Consider the following 22,979-nt stretch of genomic DNA (forward strand, 5'->3'; position numbering starts at 1 on the left):
CATATCATTTTGTTGTTGTGTTTGCGTGTGTTGGAATATTCTGCAGTGTGGCACCGCGCCACAGGGTGGCGCCTCCTTGTTTTTGTTGTGCATATGCAGCACTTCTTCGTTTTGGCCAACAATGTTTTTTTGACGCCGTGGACGTGTACGCTTATCATGCGTGGCTTTGTTTCCTTTTAGTAAAGTGATTCTGTAGACTTCCAGTTCCTTTGTTGCTCTCCAGTTTTTGCTGTCCAGCTACGCCGCCCATGGCCGATCAACCACCGCGCGTTATAGTGTGTAGCGGAAGTAGGTACCAAACCCGCAAACCGCAATTTTATTGAGAACACATACACACATTATCGTCATGCTTCTTGTGGGCGCAGGCGGGAACATTGACACAAGGCTGAATCTCCTCTATGGCGAACCCTGGTGGCATGTTCCCGCACGCCAACGGCATCCCAACAAAGACGGCCGGGTCGGCCAAATTACCGATGGTGGGGCTGACACACACAAACACAGGTATGTGTAGACATGCACAGACAAAAATCCCAGAAACAAACATGCATATAGATTCACATACGTGAACACACACACATAAAATGACAATTGTCAAATTTGTGCTGATGGTTGGAGGATAGGTCATGTGACCACACGCATGTTCTTACCGATATTGACTGTAGTCTGGTGAACATTTCCTCCTCCGGGTGCGCATAGGATTTTGTCCACACACCTTCTTACACAGAGACCATGGCTCCCAGCCCTCCCAGTTGCCCTGGACTGACACACGCGCGTGCACACACATGCAGACAAAAAACAGCAGAGCTACTGTGAGCTGATTTACATATGGTGTGTGCGTATTTACCCACTGTAGCAGTCGCTGACGTCGTAACATCCTCTCAACTGGCTGAGGGTGTCGTCGTTTCCTCCGCAGATGTCGCCGCCGTGCGCCTTATGCAAACAGCTGCGTACTCGAGTTTGACTTCCACCAATCTGCTTGCAGCGGATGTCACGGTTCTTGTCCTTGTGCTTGAACGCATAAGTGCAACTGTCCCACGCGGACCACTCGGCCCACACGCCGTCCACTGAGGGACACACGCACACTTGGTTTATTTCAAGACACGGTGGCGCCTTGAGATACCAGTCACCTGACTTGCAAGTTTTTCCATATGCGAGCTGCCAATGGGACGATTTCATACTTTGACGACATGCTTGTGTATTTAAAACAAGCATGTAGCTTTGCCAAAGTCCACTACTTTCATGCTAACAAACAACGCATAACACCGTTGACATGCTAATGATTAGCATCGATGGTTTTACAGTATAAGCAATGTAAATTTGAAAACAGTGGAGCAAAACATTTAGATGGATAACATTACTCACACGTAGTGGTGCTACAATTAATTGATTAATCCACAACTAATCAATTATCCTATTGATCGGCAAGTATTTTGCTAATCAATGAATTGTTTAGAGACCCTGACTTTGAAACTGTCCCTTGGAATTTCAGCCTCTCAACACTAAATATTCTACTACATGAGAGAAGATTGAGTAGCTTTGTGCCCCCCCCAAATAAGACATTCGCAAACATTTGTTTTTACTTTAGAAAACAAAATGATCAAGATTTTTACTGACAAGCTACGGACCAAATATCCTGGAATGGATGAATGGCATTTGCATTAATTTCAATAGTGGTAAGGTGATTTGAGATCAGATCATGGTCAACTGGTATCTCAAGGCACAGGTGGACAGTGAGGACACATGAAGACCTGCCGAGGACGCACCCGGACAGTGTTTCTTGGTATTGCAAAGGCGTGTCCGCCGGTGGTCACCGTCGCACGGCCGGCCACCGTGTTTGAGGGGGGGGCTGTCACAGCTCCTGTCCGACACCTCAACTCCGACGCCGCAGGTTACAGGACAAGCCGAGAAGGCTGACCAGGGCCCCCAGGCGCCGTCCACTGCCGACAAACGAACAGACATCAACCCGGTGGACGCGGCGCGGTAGAGGCCAGGGTTGCGGTCATACCGGCGCAATGGGGCAGATCAATGCAAGCCTCCGTGGAGCTGTTGGTGCCAGGGCAATCTTTACCTGTAAAAACAACCGAAGACGCCGTCACATGCACTGAGCCACATTTACAACCAAATTACAAATTACACTGCTACCTGGATTCACCCCAAATTAGGAGTTTTTCAAATTATAAACCATTAATTGTTCATTTATTTTTTAATTTTTTTTATATGTGTAGTGACCAAATTTGGGGTGAAGTAAAAGGGAAAATGAGCAATTAAGGCAGGGGTGTCCAAAGTCCAGCCCAGGGGCCATTTGCAGCCCAATGTATGCTTTTTAGTGGTCTACCCGCAGATGTGAAAATAAAAAAAAATATTAGGGGTGTCAGGCGATCACAATTTTTAGTCATAATCAATTGGATGACTTCAATAGTTAACTCATGATTAATCACAAATCTGTTCTAAAAGTACAATAAAATTAGTGCTGTCAGAGTTAAAGCGTTTAAAAATGATCGTATTAATCATGTATTAACGCAGATTAACCACACTATTAATTTGGACCATAAAGTATCCTTTAGCTTGACAGCGGATGGATACGTTAAAGGTAGCACAGGTTGCGTTTGAGCAAAAAACATAACTACATGCATTAAAGTAAAACATAAAAAAAAAGTAGGTCATTTTTTATTTTATTATGCAAATAATTAACTGAGGGGGTAGATGAGAATGTGTGCAGTGGATCAAATTTTTTTTAAGATGTCCTGATAACATTTAATGTCGAAAAAAATTAACACAGAACATGTGCTCTTTAAATTTAGCGGGCAAAAAATGTTGGTTAAAAATAGCCTTTTAAAATAGGTGATTAATTGGTATTAATCAAAATTCTAAAATGTGATTCATCTGATTAAAATTTTTAATCGTTTGACAGCTCTAAATAAAATGTACAATATTTTTTGGTTTTCATAAAGTTTTCATACTTGACATAAAAATGTTAAACTAATAGAAATATGGCTGCATCTTTTTGTCATTGATACAGTAATTTCATATTGATTAAGATTTACAATTAAAAATATGTACTGTCAAAATTTTTGTGTGATATTGATTTGTGTTGAGGTCATTTTTATGCTACAAGACGACCTAATTGCATCTGTAAGATGTTGGTGACAGCTCAGTGCATTTTCTTTATATTAAGAGCTATCTAATGTTTAACATGAAATAAGAAATTCTGCACATTTTTAAAATTGTATAATACTTGACCTCAGTCTCCACAAAATATAGGTATTATTATTAAATTTATTACGTCGTCCTTTACGGCTGCTACCTGCAGCGCCCACGAAGAGGTAAATATGGAGGAAGATATTGTAGGGTTTAAGAAAAAATCAGGCCAAGCAGCTAGCTAGCCGCAATCACGCCAAAACTACAACAACAAACTAAGCTTATGAAAAGTCTCATGTTGCCTTCACGGCCTCTCCGGGCCAGGGGAAACGACAGATCCCGCAAACCACACACAAGGATTGTTACAATGTTGTGGAGCCTCGCGTCCTCGAACCAACGTCAAGTGCCAATCTTTATACAGCATTGATGTACTATTCATGCATGCGCATAGTGATTTGTGCAACGAGAAAGTGTATTTTACATGTGACATATCGTGCTTGGCAACGAAACTAAAGTTAGCGCTTATGCTAATATTATGTCATCATTTAGTTAGCTGTTTACTAACAGCTCTGGCCTCTCCGTTGATTTTGATTGATGGAAATGCACAAGTTTTAAAGTTTAACCTCCCGGTCAGTCCACTTTGGTACTGGCCAAGGTTAACCAGTTACACAATGAGTGAGTGAATAAGCTAACAGTGAGTGAGTGAGTGATTGAGTGAAGTTAACACAATGAGTGAGCAGAGCTCCAGCCAGGGAGGCCGGCGCCTCGGCCAAGGTGGCGGTATGGGGGTGGGTTCTCACTTTTGTACGTAGAAAAGTGAGGACCCAGTCCTTTACTTGGGTTGGGACTTGGGAGGGGCTGGTGCTTGGAGAGCAAGAATGAGAAGGAAGACTCATGCGAATGGAGTCAGTGAGGAAATAGCCTTTTAACCCATTAAGGCTTAAAGTGCTTGGCAAAACATGCCTCCAAGACCTATGGGTGACTTTAGAATCACTCCCGATAACCTGAAGTTTTCCTGGAAATTCAACAATATTGTCCATGCCTGCTAAAAAATTGATGTCTCAGCTCCTGAAGCAGGTAGAGTGAGTTAACACAGTAAGTGAGTGAATGACAGAGTTAAGACTGTGAGTGAGTGAGTGAGTGAGTGAGTGAGTGAATAAGATGACACAGTGAGTGAGTTAATACAGTGAGTGAGCAAATGAGTGAATGTGTTACACAATGAGTGTGTGAGTGAGTGAGTGAATAAGCTAACATAGTGAGTGAGTGAGTGAGTGAAGTTAACACAATGAGTGAGTGAAGTTAACACAATGAGTGAGTGAGTGAGTGAGTTAGTTAACAGTGAGTGAATAAGCTAAAACAGTGAGTGAGCGAGCGAGTGAATGAGTTACAGTGGGTGAGTGAGTGAGTGAGTGAGTGAAGACAGCTAGTGAAGTTAGTGAGTGAGTGAGTGAGTGAGTGAGTTAACACAGTGAGTGAGTGAGGGAGGGAGTTAACACAGTGAGTGAATGACTGAGTTAAGACTGAGTGAGTGACTAAATAAGCCAACACAATGAGTGAGTGAGTTAATACATTGAGTGAGCGGGTGAGTGAATGCGTTACACAATGAGTGAGTGAGTGAGTGAGTGAATAAGCTAACACAGTGAGTGAGTGAGTTAATACAGTGAGTGGGCAAATGAGTGAATGCGTTACACAATGAGTGAGTGAGTGAATAAGCTAACACAGTGAGTGAGTGAGTGATTGAGTGAAGTTAACACAATGAGTGAGTGAGTTAACACAATGAGTGAGTGAGTTAACACAATTAGTGAGTGAGTTAACACAATTACTGAGTGAGTGAGTGAGTGAATGTGTTACACAGTGAGTGAGTGAGTGAGTGAATAAGCTAACACAGTGAGTGAGCGAGCGAGTGAATGAGTTACAGTGGGTGGGTGAGTGAGTGAGTGAAGACAGCTAGTGAAGTTAGTGAGTGAACAGGAAAGTGAGTGAGTGAGTTAACACAGTGAGTGAGTGAGGGAGGGAGGGAGTTAACACAGTGAGTGAGTGAGTGAATGACTGAGTTAAGACTGTGAGTGAGTGACTAAATAAGCCAACACAATGAGTAAGTGAGTTAATACATTGAGTGAGCGGGTGAGTGAATGCGTTACACAATGAGTGAGTGAGTGAGTGAATAAGCTAACACAGAGAGTGAGTGAGTTAACACAGTGAGTGAGTGAGTTAATACAGTGAGTGGGCAAATGAGTGAATGTGTTACACAATGAGTGAGTGAGTGAATAAGCTAACACAGTGATTGAGTGAAGTTAACACAATGAGTGAGTGAGTTAACACAATGAGTGAGTGAGTTAACACAATTAGTGAGCGAGTTAACACAATTAGTGAGTGAGTGAGTGAGTGAGTGAATGTGTTACACAGTGAGTGAGTGAGTGAGTGAATAAGCTAACACAGTGAGTGAGCGAGCGAGTGAATGAGTTACAGTGAGTGGGTGAGTGAGTGAGTGAAGACAGCTAGTGAAGTTAGTGAGTGAACAGGAAAGTGAGTGAGTGAGTGAGGGAGGGAGTTAACAGTGAGTGAGTGAGTAAATAAGCTAACACAGTGAGTGAGTGAGTTAATACATTGAGTGAGCGAGTGAGTGAATGCGTTACACAATGAGTGAGTGAGTGAGTGAATAAGCTAACACAGTGAGTGAGCGAGTGAGTGAACAGGAAAGTGAGTGAGTGAGTTAACACTGAGTGATTGAGTGAGTGAGAGAGGGAAGGAGTTAACACAGTGAGTGAGTGAGGGAGGGAGGGAGTTAACACAGTGAGTGAGTGAGTGAATGACTGAGTTAAGAATGTGAGTGAGTGACTAAAAAAGCCAACACAATGAGTGAGTGAGTTAATACATTGAGTGAGCGGGTGAGTGAATGCGTTACACAATGAGTGAGTGAGTGAGTGAATAAGCTAACACAGTGAGTGAGTGAGTTAACACAGTGAGTGAGTGAGTTAATACAGTGAGTGGGCAAATGAGTGAATGTGTTACACAATGAGTGAGTGAGTGAATAAGCTAACACAGTGAGTGAGTGATTGAGTGAAGTTAACACAATGAGTGAGTGAGTTAACACAATGAGTGAGTGAGTTAACACAATTAGTGAGTGAGTTAACACAATTAGTGAGTGAGTGAGTGAGTGAGTGAGTGAGTGAGTGAATGTGTTACACAGTGAGTGAGTGAGTGAGTGAGTGAATAAGCTAACAGTGAGTGAGCGAGCGAATGAATGAGTTACAGTGAGTGGGTGAGTGAGTGAAGACAGCTAGTGAAGTTAGTGAGTGAACAGGAAAGTGAGTGAGTGAGTGAGTGAGTGAGTGAGTGAGTTAACACAGTGAGTGAGTGAGGGAGGGAGTTAACAGTGAGTGAGTGAGTGAGTAAATAAGCTAACACAGTGAGTGAGTGAGTTAATACATTGAGTGAGCGAGTGAGTGAATGCGTTACACAATGAGTGAGTGAGTGAGTGAATAAGCTAACACAGTGAGTGAGCGAGTGAGTGAACAGGAAAGTGAGTGAGTGAGTTAACACTGAGTGATTGAGTGAGTGAGAGAGGGAAGGAGTTAACACAGTGAGTGAGTGAGTCTGTTTTCTTGGTGATATTCACCTGCGGGGAAGAGTGAAGGTGAGGGGCTAGAGCAGGAGCGTTTTCGAGTCCTGACGGGAGCTCCGCTTTCCGGGATGCAGGAAGCCGAACACTTGGTCCAGTGGGACCAACCGGACCAGTTGCCATCATCTGTCAATCACACTCACGTCAGTGTGTGTGCGCATGCGCGTGTGCGGGTGCTTACCGGCGCAAACGATGTCACAAATGCTGGTGAGCACGTTTGATCCCACACAGTATCGTCCACCATATTTGGGCGCCGGCTGATTACACTGCCTGGTGGATACTACAATTCCCTCCCCACACTTGGCGGAGCAACTGCTCAGCGGTGACCACTCCCCCCAGTTGCCATCCACTAAGAAGCATATCACAAAGGGGGGAGCTTATCTCAGAGAACAAACTCAAATTCAAACCCGGAACCTTGAACCTGCAAGCCCGACATGATCCACTTGTCACCATGTGTGAAAATGTGCCGCCAAACTACCTGGACAATTTGGGATGTCGGTGCAGCTCTGCAGCTGGGTGTCATTTCCAGGGCAAGCATCGCCAGGTGGCGTTGTGTCCTTGGAGGGGACGGGGTGCGAACAGGAGCGATGGCGTTGTTTGGACGGCAGCGGCGCGTCGTTGAGCACGCACTCGTGAGAACACGACGACCATGATGACCATGATGTCCACCCGCCATGCACTGCGCACACACGCACACATATGAACATATGCAGTAATGGGCAAAAGTCTTGATTGGATGTGCTGCTTTAGCAATGTCATCATGATGATATGGCAAGGCTCAACTACTCCCTACTTAATGGTTTCATTATACCCATATTTAGAGAAAACATGTGTGTGTGTGTGTTTTTATGACTGCAACAGATTGCTCTCGCATTATAATTTTTGTGTGTGTGTGTTTTTTTAAATAACCCCATGAGCTAACTATAAATTACAACGCATGCCAGGTAAATCCATATTGAACAAGCTTTTATAGGTCAAATTTAAAAACTAAATGTGAAAATATGTCAAAAAATTAGAAAAATTGTTTTGTTTTGTTTTTTAAATCAGTGTCTATAATACTTTTAGGGACACACAAAGCCATTCTGATTCAAATTTGCTGCTGGCCAGTATAATGAGGTAGATGCCACGGACTTCAGACTTCCACACATCAGCGCCGTTTCCGGCCACTGCTGGCCGCGTTCCAACACTCGCACCCCCAACCCTGCGCCCCCCAACCGGCGTCTCAGCTCTCTGAAATGCTTCGGACAACTGAAACAGACACACTACACACTCGCACCCGTCGGGAACGTGCAACCCAGGGCCACAAAAGCGCAAACACAAATAACGGGACGCGGCCCACCCGTCGCAAACCGGAACCGTAAACAAAGTTGATGTGAGAACCCGGAAGTCTGAAGTCCCGCCTCCTCTGTGGCATATAGCCCCTTGATGGTCATTACAATTGCCAAGGATAAAAATGATAATTTTGAAACAAAATTGCGAATAAGTGTCTGATCAGGTCAAAAAATTAGGGGGAAAATAACAAAAATAAGGAGGTTCTGTGAATAACAATGATGATGACGAAGATGCAAAATATATATAGCAAAATAGCAAAATCACTGAGAGTGTTAAATCTAAGACTAGAAAAGTGTTTATATGTGTCCACGCTAATGAGTGTAAATCTGACACTTTTCAAACTGTTATTTTTTTCACACTTAACCAGTGTTACTCCAACACTGTATAGTGTTAAAAATATACACTGGTAAACACTGGATAGTGTTGAAAGTACTCAGTGTCAGTGTCAAAAATTGGAAAGTTTCTCCTTCACCGGAAATGAGGGTGTGGTCAATTTAACACTCAAGGTAGTGCTAGTCTGGTTGCATCCAACGTCCACCTCAACACTCAACGAAATTTACTCTGACAGCGTACATTTCTTTATCATAACAGTGTTAAAATAACACTGCTAACTGCACATTTGATCGAACGCTGGACCGATTTGCTGTGTACTCACCTGGACACTTGCCGGTGGCGTCGCACGGCATCTGCGTCTCGGGTTCGCCCGCGCAGGTTGCCATGCACTCGGGAGGGGCGGAGCAAACCCTTGCTCGCTTCCTGACTCCGACCCCTCCGCATGTCAGGGAGCAAGACGACCACGGAAGCCACGGGCTCCACCCGTCTGATGCACACAAAATTGGATGAGCTCTTGACCCGCCTACTAAGTTGGATGGGCCATGTCCGATGTTTATGTATGAACAACTGTGCATGAGTGTGTGCGTTTAGTTTACCATAGCAGCATGTGCCGTTGCAAGGTTTGGTCTCCAGTGAATGTTCCGTGTCGTGGCACTCTGATTCGCCGATGCTGAAGCACTTCCTCCTCCTCTGGGTGACGCCATCCCCGCACAAGGTGGTACACGGTGACCATGGCGACCAGTTGGACCACGCCGGAGGACTGACACACAAGAACAAGCTGCATCATGACATCACTGTGTGTGTGCGTGTGCGTACTGACCCACAGGACTGACAGGTTCCATCTTTTCCGAGGAAAGCATAGTGAGGGTTGAGACAGCAGTCCTCTTCATTGATGTCGCCCAGCGCTTTGTCACAACTGCCTGATGACCGCTCGAAGCGTGCGAAACACATCTCACCCTCTACACAAGCATGCACACGCACACGCACACAATCAAAACACACAAACGTGCATGCGAGTCATCATTATGAACAAATAAAAACACACAAACTGTAAGAACACTCAGCATTACGCGTTGGAATTAGAGGTTTACCGATTTTCGGAAGAAGAAAATACAGATTACCGATTAATCTTTAGATTATTTAAAAACATATATTTAATGCATAAAATTATCTCCCTGATTCCTTTTCAATGGGTGTCACTTACTCGCAAATTTCGCTTTTAAGATTCTCTGCTTTAAATGGCAAGTCCATAGTATGACCTTATCAACTAATTTTTATGAAGTATACAAGGTTATTGTATTAATTTATGTGTCATAACATTAGCCTTTTCTTTTATATATTTTATATATTTTTATCTTGTGTTATTTTCACAAGTCTTTGGACTTGTTGTGCCAATGTTGGACCTCGAGGATTGTATTTGGAGCCATGTTACGTGGGAATGTGTGTTGAGACCCCCAAAAAATCCTCCCTTCGCTTTTAGCATTTGTGCTAGACTAGCGATGTTTTAAAAACAAAAGCATGTTTTGTATTTAAATACAGTGGATGTAATTCTTATCGTCGTGTGTTTAGTTTTACAGTTAACTGCAACTGGGGTGTCATTACATAACAGCTTATAGGACAACAGAATAACTTGGGTAAGTTAACATACACTACTAGTTGCTAATGCTACTCAAGCATATATGTATTTATACATATACACTGTATATATATATATATATATATATATATAAATACTTCCAGAAAACATTGTGGGTGAACACAATCCACCGTGCCAGCCGCCGTTGCCAGATGAAACGCGACAGTACAAAGAAAAAGCCATTTCTAAAGCAGACCAAGAAGCGCAGGCGTTTCTCTGGGCCAAAATGGAGTGTGGCAGAGTGGAAACCTGTTTTGTGGTCAGACCAATCACGATTGGAAGTTCTTTGTGGAAAACTGGGGCGCTAGATCATACTGACTAAAGAGGACAAGCCAAGTTGTTATCAGCACTCAGTTTATAAGCTTGCATCTGTGATGTTATAGTGCGTGTGACATGGGCAGCTTCCGCATCTGGAAAGGCATCGTCAATGCAGAAAGGTATATTCCGATTGGAGAACAACATCTGCTCCCATCCAGGCATCATCGTTTTCAGAGAAGATCTCGCATTTCTCAACACGATAATGCCAGACCACATGCAGCAGCAATTGCAACATCATGGCTGTGTAGGAAGGAAAAGGATCCGGCCGGGTATTGAAATGGCCAGCCTGCAGTCCGCTTCTTTCACTTCTAGAGCACATTTGGCGCATCATAAAGGGGAAGGTGCAACAAAGAAAACCCAAGACACAAGAACAGATAGAGAGACGCGTTTTAGACAAGAATGGGACAGCATTCCTATTTCTAAACTTGTCTCCTCGATCCCCAGACGTTTGCAGATGGTTGTAAGAAGAGGGGATGCCTCACAGTGGTGAAAATGGCCTTGTCACAACTTTTGGGAGATTTGTTGACACCATGAAATTTAAAATCAACATAGCTTTCCCTTAAAATGATAAATTTTCCTGTTCTCTATGTTCTATTCTGAATAAAATATAAAAATCTGGCACTTACACATAATTGCATTGTTTTTATTCACAATTTCTTTAGTCTTTTTTGGAATTGGGTTTGTATATACATACATATTTATATGTATGTATATATATATATATACATACATATTTGTATGTATGTATATATATATATATATATATATATATATATATATGTTACTACAATCCAGCCTAGAAGTGGACGGCCTTCTAAAAATATCAGCAAGAACCACAAGACAAATGATAATTCAGGTGAAAGCCAACCCGTGCATCACATGGAGGGATTTGCAGACCTCTTTTGCTGCATCTGGGACATATGCGCATGCTTCAACAATCAAAAGAAAAGTCCATCGACAAGGCTTTTATGGAAGGCTTGCTAGGTAGAAGCCTCTTCTCACAAAAAGAGGATCAAAGCTGCACATCTCAACTTGGCCAGCGAGTACCTGGACAAACCTGAAGCTTTTTGGAAGTCCCTTCTGTGGACATATGAGTCCAAAGTCGAAGTGTTTGGTCACAACTAAAACAGTCACGTTTGGTGAAAAGTCAACACTGCATACCAGCAAAAGATCTTCCTCCCTAAAGTGAAGCAGGGTGGTGAGAATGTTAAGTTCTGGGCTGGCTTTTCATCCTCAACTCCACATAGTTCAGGGAATGATGAATTCAGAGGAATATTGTAAAATCCTGGAACATAACCTGAAGCCATCCTTTGTGAAGTTACAGCCTGGTAGAAGATGGATTACGCAACATGACAATAATCCAAAGCATTCCAGCAATACAACCAAGGAATGGCTGAAGAACAACAAAATTCATGTTCTCAGGAGGTGCAATGTCTGATTAAGTGAGAGATTCATACTTTTGCACCCATGAAATCTGAGTTTTTCTTAAATCAACAACTTTTGCTCAATAATGACATTATCATGTTGTTTTTGCTCAAGTCCATCATTTTCAATGTCAGCATTGTAGATTTGGGTATGACTAAACATTTCATAAGGTTATTTTACACAAATGGTCTGACGTGACATTCTAAGCTCAGTGGCCACTTCTGTCGAGAACGTCCTGTTTGAAGTTGAAGCATCACGATGGCAAGGTACTGTTGATCCATTGTTGGGTGTCGTCTTGGTCTCATGATGTCAAAATGTCAACAGCATGATGAGGACGACTGTTTAAACATCAGCTCTAATTGAACCAGGACCTTGATTGGTCAGTTCAAGGATCAAACACCTGTTGTGAATTTTGCCGTTATCCTCGCTAGAGAACAGCAACTTGAGCAAAAAGTACTGAAACATTTAACAATTGGACATGTGCATTCTAAAGCTTAGAGAAGGTCACATTAGGTTGACTTGCTCGGCCTGAAATTTGCCCCAAAAGCCAAATATCTCTAACTTTTTGTAAATAATGTATATAAATATTTTTTGGGTGGTGGCTTATTGGAAGCTCACTTGTGACTCAACTTTTTGGCTTGCAACACTAGGCAAAAAAAAAAAAAAGTGGAGCAAGGGACAGCTCGTGACAAAATTCTTGATTTTATAAAAAGTGAGCATGGGTGAGAGTTTGTAACAGAGGTACAAATTGAAGATGGAATATTGTTAGATGTCAATGATTGAATAGACTCTCATGATGTCAGAATTTTTAAGACGTGAGGGTCGATCATTTTTTGGGATAATTATTCTTATAGCATATTAATCAACATGACCCATTTACAAATTTGCATGTCTGGATTTTTTTGGAAAGCCCCCCCCCCCCCCCCAGTTATTTTTTTTTATTCTTATTTGCTGTCTTTTCTGGACCCGGCACCCATTTATTTTTTCAAAAATTTTCCCCAACGCAAAAGCATCATGACATACATTTGTTTTTGAAATTATTTTTAAGGCATAATGATTCCGAAATTTGAACCCCCTCGTGTGTGCAAAACTCACGTGCATGCTCCACGTACACAAGGGCGATGAAGATAACAAGGATGGCGAGCAGCTTGTTGATGTTTTCCATTGCGTTTCTGAAATTAAACCTGAAAATGTTTTTGCACTTACTTTATCTTAGCTGCGTTGTTTGCACCCCCATTACACATTAACCTGACCTTCGACCCTTTGACTAACACACTCTTTAACACACAAACAGGAAGCAGGAGGCCCGCCCACATTTATTGACAGTTCACAATTATGACATCATGGAGGCGTGTCCCAGCACAAGTCACTTGACATCAATGTTCGGGCCCCGCCGACTTCCTGGATGTCACTCACCAGGATGGACGTGGCTCGGGATTCGTTTACATGCGAAAGCATCAATGTCCTTCTCAGCATCCTGTAAACAACTTTTTTTCATTTCCAAGGTTCCAGGAAGCCACACAGTTAGCGTCTTTGTCAAAACCTGGCGGCGTCAGCAACGAAAGCCGAGGAGTGGTTCCTTCTTTACCTCCCGCTGACCTCAGCAGCCAATCACAGAGCTCAGAGGAAGGTCACCCAAACATGCCCAAATACAGGACGTAGCGAGGGAGCTGATTGGCTGTTCAGCTTCAAGTTCATCCTGCAATGTCCCAAAAAAGGAACAAACAAATAAAAACAAAAGAAAATTAATAACTTAAAAGGTTTAATTTTAAATATATTTTTTTCTTTTTTAAAGTGCCCTGCTTGTTTATGTCAAAGCGTTAACTGTTTGCCTTTTTGTGCCCAAACCGTTTTGCTATGCAATAAGCGAGTTTTGCTCCCTCTGTTGTTGTTTTTTTGTATTGTTGTGGAAAAACTTGTAGATTGAATAATCTCTTTTTTAACAAGGAATTTGCACTTGCACAAACATCGAAAAGCTCTTCCAGGTTTGCTCTTGATGTAGTTGAATTAAGTCCACATTTGTTTTTTGAACCTGGATGGGCAAAGCTTACACAAAAAGGTATTTTTTTCTTTCTTGAATCCTCACTTATCTCCTGATAAAAAAAAAAAATAATAATAATGGCAGGATAGCATATGGTTTGTGAATGCATTGGCGCTGCTTATAGTACCTCGCTTGCAATTTAGTCTTTACTCCTTTTTTTGTCAGGTGGCTGCACACTCTACACTAAATTAAATGATGATGCAACACACAAGCAGACGGCATTTTTGGTTGGCTTTGGCTGCAGGTGGATCATTCAAGTTTGGCTTCAATTTCAAGAATATGAGGACGACTCAAATAGACACTGACAATTCCATTTGGAAGTAAGCTTCAAACAAGCGTCTTATAATAGTTTTTGTTACATGCAGAAATAAAATTTTGTGTTCTGATTTAAATAAATGCAAAGCACTATATAGTTTTTATACATACAAATTAAAATTAAAATAAAAAGAGGGGAAAAAAACAATATATGGAATGCTATTCCCACTTTAGATGTCAGTTTTGTGACTCCCAGTGGGGTTTTTTCCGCATCAAAGGTTCTGAGTACAGACGCTCCCCTACTTACGAACATTCGAGTTACAAACAACGGTACATACGAACATGTCTGCGCGCATGTCAAACAATGTTCGGAAAGAGATGCTGTAAGTTAGATTTTTTATTGCGCACCTTTTTCCGAGTACTGTAGTGCTTCTTACCGGCGCTAATACCGACGCTTGGCGCTGTGAGAGCTCACCCAGCATTGGAGGCTCAGCAACGTGTCGAGGAGGAGGAAGAAGAAGAAACGCCTGTCGCTCATAGATAAAGCCATCGCACTCTTCGAGCAGCAAGACCCAAATATTGAACGTTGCACAAAGGTTGCAAATCAATTGAATGATGCCATACAGTGCTACCGCATCATTTATGATGAAAAAAGAAGAAAACTGTGCAATCGTCGTTAGATCGCTTCTTTCGGCCAGTTTCTAGTAAATCCTCCAAGGAAGATACTCATCAACCCTCATCTTCTTCTCCGCGACCCTCAACTTCTCCCTACATTGAAGTTACGGAGGAGGAAGTAACTTTTGAAGCCCATTCCAGCGACGACGAAGAACCTCTCATGATATAAAATCCTCCTCTTCCTCCTCCTCCTCCTCCATCAAATCCTTAAGCATCGAGTACATCTTCCAAAAGTAAGTTAAACTTCATTTTATTTATCTTATTTACGTACATACTGTGTGTGTCTGTCGCTCTCTCTCTCTAACATACGTAGTACAGTGCTGTACGTATTCTCTTTAAACATAAATTATAATACAAAATATAGCACTGAAGCAACTTACGAACAAATTCACCTTACGAACGATCGCTCGGAACGTAACTCGTTCGTAAGTTGGGGAGCGTCTGTATTTCAGGCTGCCGACACCTGGTTCAGGTGGAACGTCAACATTGTGGTGTGTATGAGAATGCTAAAAAGAATCAACGTCCTTTGATGGGTTGTACTCACGTTGGTTGGCGTGCCACTTCGCTACGTTTGTGTGTCGCCGGTCTCCTTGGTGGGGCTGACCTCCTCCTCAGGGTCGTAGTAGTAAAACTTGCGCAGGTAGGCGATCAGCGGCCTGCAAACAGGAAGAGACAAGGGCTCAGCAAGCGCTCCGGCGCCGTACAAAGACGAGCGTGGCGGAGGTGGGCTTAGCCTGACGTGGGCAGCGGCAGCTCCTGGATGTGGTCCACGCGAACCAGCTGGCGGATGCAGAAGCGGCACAGGTGCTGCAGCGACTTGATGCTGCTCAGGCGGGACACGGGATGCAGCAGCTGCACTGGCGTGGGCGGCAGACCTGACAATGAGAAAAGTGCAGCGTGTAGTGGTGGGGTGGGCACGCCGTGCGTGGACGTCAAGTATGAAGAGAAACCCCGCCTTAGCTAGGATACATAAGCGCATCTGCCATATTGGATGTGGCAGATTTGCCCGTAAACTTACTTCAGAAAGCCACAACCAATCTGGACTTGTTTTGTTAAGTTCGACCCGTCTTGTTTAACTAAAAATTGTCCAAATTCTCCGAATTTCAGCAGTAAACCTCCAATTTCTGTAGTCCCCCTTGAAAGCAGACTAAACATCTTTGTGTTGAATACAATAAGGCATTTGCATCGAGTTATATTTTTGCTGACTTTCTGATGGTCGTTACAGAAGAAACAAAAGGAAGCAAACTACAATCTAAAAAAAAAAAATCGGATTCATTAATAATCTGAAAAAAAATATCACCAGATTAATCAATTATCAAACTAATTGTTAGTTGCAGTTCTAGTGGTGACGTTCACATATGACTGAACGCCAAGGCAGGGTCAATTTATATTTAATTTCTACAGGACGGGCGGCAGCCTACCCGGGACTCGCGAGCGCAGGAAGTAGAGAAACTTCCCGTTCTTAGAGTGCATGATGGCCCGCTCGATGAACTCCACCACCGAATGGCAGCGGTCCTCAAACTTGGGGTGACACCACAGACTGAAGGTCCCTAAGGAGGCACAGGCCAGATGTTACAGGGCAACCGTCGTAGCGGCGTCAGCCGCGGGTGTGTTTTACCTCGGTAGTGCTCCATGCGTGTGTGGTGCGTGACGCCCTGCGACCTGAAGCTCAGACTGAGGATGTAGCGAGGGTCTGAGCTGTCCCGCACCAGGAAGGAGCCGTCCGCTTTGCCCTTCAGCTTCATCTCGGCATCCTCCCACGTCATGGGACCCCAGTACCAGCCGCACTGCACAGTGAGCACACGCACAGTGAGCTCACGCAAATGTCTCACCGCCGGCATCACACGTGATCGCCCGCCCGCCTGACCTTTTCCAGCTCTCGGAGGCTGCTGGCAAAGTTGCCGGCGTCGGCACGCTTGAGTGGGCGGCGGGGCACCGGACGGGATGCCGGCGGGTGCGGGGCATCGAGCCGTAGTGGGACGGGCCTGGGCAGCCCTCGCAGGAACGAGTCTGATGAGAGACGGCAGCATGGTCAGCACCCAAGGCAGCTAGTAACTAGTCACTACCCAGTCTTTTTAGAATCTATTATCATATTGAATATTCCACCCAATAATAAAGTAAACACACCTCCAAATTAATTAAAATAATATTTATTTATTTATTTTTACTTCTAAGGTTGAAATTTGGTTAAAGTGAATGAGTTAAATTATGTATTACTTATCTTTTGTACACCAGCATTATCAGACACCAACAATATCCAGCAGAGCGTCATGGCAGAAATTTTCAACTTATTTTGGAAGTCATCTTATGAGGTATTTTGATTTTTTTTTTCCTCTCCCCAAACCTGTTAGTAACCAACTACTTACTACCTTGCAATTACTTTAGTAAATGTGTGGATACTTTTTGTACTTGTCACAGTACTTTAATACAACAGGTCCAACAACTAATTGATGATCAAATCAAGTGGGGAACTGACGCACCGTTGAGACTCAGGCTGTGCTGGATGGTGCTCAGGGAGGGGGGCGCACCAATGGGACGGGGGGGCAGGGATTGCATCGACGCCCCGCCGACGCATTCGGACAACGGAATCCGTGGCAGGAGGGGACCACCCAAATCATCTGAGAGAGAGAGAGAGAGAGAGATCACAAGATGTCAGGAAGTAACATGGGCTCAACCAATTAATCAGTTGGTCGACTGTATGGGCCAATATCAGCCCTTGTAAAAAAAAATCATCATAATCCGCAAGTTTTATCAATTAAACCTAGATTTATTCCTACTTTCTTATGAAATAATAAATGCTGTTCATGTTGGAGTCAGAATGTCCTTGCACCGTTTGTCCACTAGACAGAGCTCTGACTGTACAGCTTTCGGGTTCATGCGCAAATACAGCCAACATTTACAAAAACAGTGGAATATAATGTTCCTTAGCATGATTTTTCTTTGACCGCACTTAGACAGAAACAAGTGCAGATGGAGAATGGCATCTGCTTAAATCCGCCGCATTAAAAAGAGAACGTTTTGGGGATGCATCATTTGACTGTGGAGTGTGACTGTGACATTTCATGTCAGCAAATTTTGTTTACCGGATTACATTTTATAGATCAAATGAAACTCTGTCAAAGATGACATGTTTTGATGTGAGAAAGAAAACTAATCTTTTTATTTTGAAGTCATCACTTCACGGCAAAGAAAAGGATGGAGAAGAAAAGTGATTTAACATTAAAGGGCGTAACTCATGTTTTGACAGTAACGTCACTTCTTATGTTGCTTATATAATACTACTTGCATTTGTGGACTAAGTTCATGTTTTTTATTTTTGTATTAGATAATGGCTTGGTTGTAAAGTTAAACAAAATCTAAAGCACGTACTCATGTAAAACAGTCAAATGTTCTGCCTGTAATTCATGTTTACTGTTGCAAGCATTCATGGAACAAAAAATAAGCTGTGTTAAATTAATCAGCCGTTTGGAATTTTTTTCCTGCCAAATATAGCCTAAAAAATCCATAATAGTCAGGCACTAGAAAAAACACCAAGAAATAAAACAAAGAAGAAGAGGAAGGGTAGCAGTGGAACAGGTAGCAGAAATTAGCAGGAAGAGGAAATTGTACCGAGCAGACTGAGGCTCCGTCTGGGTGGAGGTGGAGGGGTCGGAGGGTGGAGACAGTTCCTCCGAGAGATCTCCACATCCACCAGAGAGACTGTCTCCCCTTCACACAGAGATAGAGAAGACAGGAAGTGACATCACCGCTATGAAAGTTCAGCACTCAAATAGAAAAGAATGTGGGTTCTAGGTGGCGGAGTGGTACCGTCATTTGCCTACATCGCAGGTTGGTGTGGGTTTGCTTTCCCGCCTGGGAGACCATGTTTGTATGTGTGCGTGTTTGTGTGAGTGAGTGCAAAAATACATAAATAAATAAAAATAAATAGAAAAGAATGCTACATATTAGCATGTCAGGTGTGCTCACCAGTGAAGGGTGGCGTGCACGTCAGCGTGGGTGTCTGCAGCCTGACAAACAGGAAGTGATCCGTTAGCACGTCACAACGGCAGCCATCCAACTCAACCTTTGACCACATACCTGCCACCATCCTCCATGTTGCTGCAAGTGGACCCCCATAACCTGGCGGACCCCCATACATCCACCAGACTCCCCCCTGACGAGGTGGACGAGGCGAGGGATGGCCTCTTGTCCAAAAGGCCCCCTGCGCCCCCGCACGAGCTCTTGGTTCGGAACAGTTTACTGAGACGCACCTTCAGGGACCCCCCTTTCCTGGACTTGCCTCTGGGTGTCCTGTCCCCGCCTGGCAGGTCCCCTTCCAGGACCACCAGAGGGGAGGCAGAGCGGCCCCCCGCGGCCAAGCCCAGTTTGGGGGTGGTGGCCCGGCTCTGGGGTTGGGAGCGGGACTGGTGTTGCGGGCGACGCCGCAGTTCAGGGGGCGAGGATGGCGAGCCAGTGGGGGATGACTGAAGACCGCTGGCAGTCGGGAGGGAGCCGGCAGTCCACGTCTGATGGGTGCATACCCCCGCCTCCCCTGCCAGTCTGTGGACCTGCTGCATCAGCCCGCTGAGGGTTCCGCTGGAGAACACAGGCCCAACCCTCCTACAAGGCCCCAACTCCCCAACATCTCCACCTGCATCCAAGCCTTCCAAAACCAGCAGGGCGTCACTGGTCTCGCTCGGATCCTCGCCTGGTGCCATCCCCCCAGTAGCCAAAAGACAGGAGCACTGAGGGACAGGGGCCGCCACACTTTCATTGCCTTCCCCCACTCCCACCTGTTCAGGTCTAGGGTTCAGAGCCAGGACCAGCTCCTCGTCACCCGTACCACAGCTCTTCCCCAAACTCAGTTGGGGCCACTGCGCCAGCGGGTGGCAGAGGACCGATCCAGAAGGATCAGGTCGGTTCTCCTCAGAAGACGGGACACAGCGAACGTCCCGCTCCTCAGCGCCCCCGGAAGGACCAGAACCCAACTCCGACGAGTCCACCCACCGTCTATCCTTCCCGTCCAAAGGGGGTTGCTCCAAACCGAAGTCCAACATCCGGTTCCGGAACACCATCAACTGTGCCCTCGAGCCAGGCGTCCCCGAACCAGGATAGTCCAAGTCGTCTTCTTCCTCGGATCTCGGGGGGACCTCCGGCAACAGCAGCCGGCCTTCTAGCTCGCCTTTGCCGGGTAGAGGCGAGCTGTAGTGCGGGGACGCTGAGCCGAGGAGGCCTGGCGGGGACTCGCCGGAGTCCACATCGAAGCCGCCGTGAGCCAGGCCGGCTTTCCCGGATGTGACGAGTTCAGGCTGCCGGTCCAGGTGCTCCAGGTGGTCGTACTCGGCCGCCGAGACGAGGAGGCGCATCAACACGAAGTCAGGAGACATTTCGTCGTTCATCGTCACGGGCTAACGTTAGCTTAGCTTATTTGAGTTTAGAGAAGAGCTGCGGGAGCCGAGACGGCTTCGACGGCGCTCGGCGGCCGCCTGGTGGGGCGGCAAGCCCACATGTCCGCCCGACCCGCGACCTCCAACAAGAACAAGCAGACGGAAGAAGAGAAGAAGACGAGGAAGGAGGAGGACGCGGGCTAGGCTAGCCGTTAGCAGTTAGCCTCCTCCGTCCACCGACACAACATGGAAGGGAGTCAGCGTACGCGTGCGCATCAGCTGCGTCAATCATCGATCATGTACGCTTCAAGGCGCGCGCATGTTATTTGCGGCGCACTTTGATGGTGGCAAAATGATCCAAAAACTGTTTGTTTTTTTAATCAATTGCAGATATAGCACAAAAGCCTCTTCAATGATTTAACCATCCGTGTGACATTATAAAAAAAATAAAAAATCTAACACACAAACAAAAATTGCCTGATTTTACACGGTGAAAACAAACAGTGTATTATATTGCTGTTGCCTGTGCCGTGGCTAGCAAACAAACCAGGCAGATTTTTATAGTATTCAAACATTTCATTACATTTTGAAATCAAAATAATCCTCACAAATCAAGAAACGATCCAAAGTACAATGCTTTTTAATAAACAGAGCTAACGTTCACCGAGAAACGCCGCCATTTTGACTTGTGACGTAAAATTGGAATTGGCCATTGCATCATTGACATAAGTATTAACCAGATTATAGATAGATTAATTCATACGTTTTTATCCATTTCAGAGGGCCGCCATTTGGGCCAATACCACCCTCTCCTGTTGATTGAAATTGATGTCAACGTGCCCTCAGGTTCGCATTGCCAACATCACGTAATCAACCCCCCTAAAAAACAAAACAAATTGGTGAGCTTTGACTATATAGGGGTGTACATCTCTCCACAAAAGATGATTTGACACGTTATTTTTTTTCAATACAACTCAAGGACTGGTTCGATTTGAAAGTGCGACGATTCGGTTAGTAGTATTACGAATCGATTTGATATGGTATGGTTCTGTTCGAGGGGGTATGATGCAATGACTTTTTGTTGTCGTCTAATGAACTTGTTACTGTAAATGTTCCATTTTCTCTTTTAGGGTATAGCTCTCCAATAAAAGACTATTTGATACACATCTCATCATATGTCAAAGTGGAATGATTAGATTCAGTTTGATTCGATGTACTCATATCTTTTAAATAAAAATATATATTTTCTAGTGAACACGTTTTTTTGTCACGACCCTAATATATATATATATTGATGGGGATGAGGCGTCTGGGGACGTTCTCTCATATATATATATATACAGGGTGTCCATAAAGTCCCTTTACCATTTAAAAAATGTATTAAAATGCAATTGATTACATATTTTATTCAGATTTGTTCTATTGTATTCAGTGTTTAAAAACACACACAGTGTTTATCATTACTGACCTTAAGCAAAGGATTACTGATGCCATTGCCACAATTGATGAGGCTATGTTACAGCGAACATGGCAAAGAAATCGAGTACCGTCTTGATGTGCTTCGTGCAACTAATGGTGCCCATGTAGAAGTGTATTAAAAGAGGTAAAACAAAAAAAACTAATAAACGCTGAATACAATAGAACAAATCTAAATAAAATATCTAATCAATTGCATTTTTAATAAATTTTTGAAATGGTAAAGAGACTTTATGGACACCCTGTATATATATATATATATATATATGAGAGAACGTCCCCAGACGCCTCATCCCCCCAAAACAACAAAACTGCACCTTTCAGAGTGGCCTTTTATGGGCAGTCTAAGGCACACCTGTGCACTAATCACGGTGTCTAATCAGCATCTTGATATGGCACACCTGTGAGGTGGGATGGATTATCTCGGCAAAAGAGAAGTGCTCACTATCACAATTTTAGACAGGTTTGTGAACAATATTTGAGAGAAATTGTACGTATGTGGTAAAAGTTTTAGTTGAGTATATAAACCAATGTTGGCAGACTTTTAGCATTTTGAGAAGTACGAACTCATAATCTAGATAGTTTTGTGTATTCCATTGGGCTAGAATAGGAATTTTACTGTGAAAATAGTGCCTTTAATTTTTTGTCTTCAAAGTAAGTGTGGTTATATGGTGAACCATGCGTGGTTGATAGCAACCTTGCACCCTCTAGTCTCAAATGTGCAAAACCAGCTGTAAAAACTGTGAAGAGGTAGACTGATGAAGCAAAGCTGGCACTACAGGAATTCCTGGACTGTACAGACTGAGGTGTGCTTGAAACTTCAGCTGGCAACCTGGATGAATATACCGACACTATAACATCATACATAAGTTTTTGTGAGGACGTGTTTCATGATAAAAGCTACCGTTCATTCAACAATGCGCCGTGGTTCACAACCAACTCAGGAAAGCCAAATGTTAAAAATGGGAATGGGGTAGATGACACGGACTTCCGACCTCTGGGTTTTACACATCAGCGCCGTTTACGGCCACTGCTGGCCGCGTTCCAACACTCGCACCCCCACCCCTGCGACCCCGAACCGCGCGCTCCCGCTCATCGGCGGGAGGGTGTCTCGGCTATCTGAAATAATTCGGACACTGAGATAGACACTACACACTCGCAGCCTCGCACTCGTCGACGGGAACGCGCAACCTCGGGGCACAAAGGCGGAAGCGCAAGTGCTGGGACGCGGCCCATGAGTCACAAACCAGAAATGGAAACAAAGTTCTTGGTGAAAACGAGGAAGTCCCGCCTCCTCCGTGGCATATAGTCCATTACATTCTCTCAGGATCTGAAGTGGGAGACCAACATCGACTACAACCT

At 44.2% G+C, this 22,979-nt stretch overlaps 2 protein-coding genes across 5 annotated transcripts; both read right to left on the minus strand.

Moving 5' to 3' along the window:
- Positions 1–270: 270 nt before the first annotated feature.
- LOC144043406 (properdin-like) lies at positions 271–13,068 on the minus strand. Of its 2 annotated transcripts, XM_077557008.1 has the most exons (12): positions 12,900–13,068; positions 9,246–9,384; positions 9,022–9,185; positions 8,748–8,912; positions 7,239–7,439; positions 6,942–7,109; positions 6,758–6,886; positions 2,006–2,068; positions 1,764–1,937; positions 849–1,064; positions 648–759; positions 271–482 (listed from the first exon to the last, which is right to left on the minus strand). In XM_077557008.1, the coding sequence occupies exons 1-12, from the start codon at positions 12,967–12,969 to the stop codon at positions 317–319; spliced, it is 1,767 nt and encodes a 588-aa protein (XP_077413134.1). In that variant the 5' UTR covers positions 12,970–13,068; the 3' UTR covers positions 271–316. The 2 variants fall into 2 exon arrangements, with proteins under 2 accessions (XP_077413134.1, XP_077413135.1); XM_077557009.1 differs by lacking the exon at positions 6,942–7,109.
- A 27-nt stretch (positions 13,069–13,095) lies between these two features.
- LOC144043405 (suppressor of cytokine signaling 7-like) lies at positions 13,096–20,450 on the minus strand. 3 transcript variants are annotated; one of them, XR_013291102.1, is made up of 11 exons: positions 18,853–20,450; positions 18,742–18,782; positions 18,385–18,483; positions 17,256–17,393; positions 16,643–16,785; positions 16,394–16,562; positions 16,197–16,325; positions 15,515–15,650; positions 15,320–15,431; positions 13,393–13,503; positions 13,096–13,291 (listed from the first exon to the last, which is right to left on the minus strand). XR_013291102.1 is itself a non-coding variant. In XM_077557006.1 (10 exons), the coding sequence occupies exons 1-9, from the start codon at positions 20,151–20,153 to the stop codon at positions 15,341–15,343; spliced, it is 2,247 nt and encodes a 748-aa protein (XP_077413132.1). In that variant the 5' UTR covers positions 20,154–20,449; the 3' UTR covers positions 13,096–13,503; positions 15,320–15,340. The 3 variants fall into 3 exon arrangements, 2 of the variants coding, with proteins under 2 accessions (XP_077413132.1, XP_077413133.1); XM_077557006.1 differs by having other exon boundaries at positions 13,096–13,503; positions 18,853–20,449; XM_077557007.1 differs by lacking the exon at positions 18,385–18,483 and having other exon boundaries at positions 13,096–13,503; positions 18,853–20,448.
- Between the last annotated feature and the right edge of the window lie 2,529 nt (positions 20,451–22,979).

This window comes from Vanacampus margaritifer, chromosome 2 (genome assembly GCF_051991255.1).
Source record: "Vanacampus margaritifer isolate UIUO_Vmar chromosome 2, RoL_Vmar_1.0, whole genome shotgun sequence".
In the NCBI taxonomy this organism is placed as follows: domain Eukaryota; kingdom Metazoa; phylum Chordata; class Actinopteri; order Syngnathiformes; family Syngnathidae; genus Vanacampus; species Vanacampus margaritifer.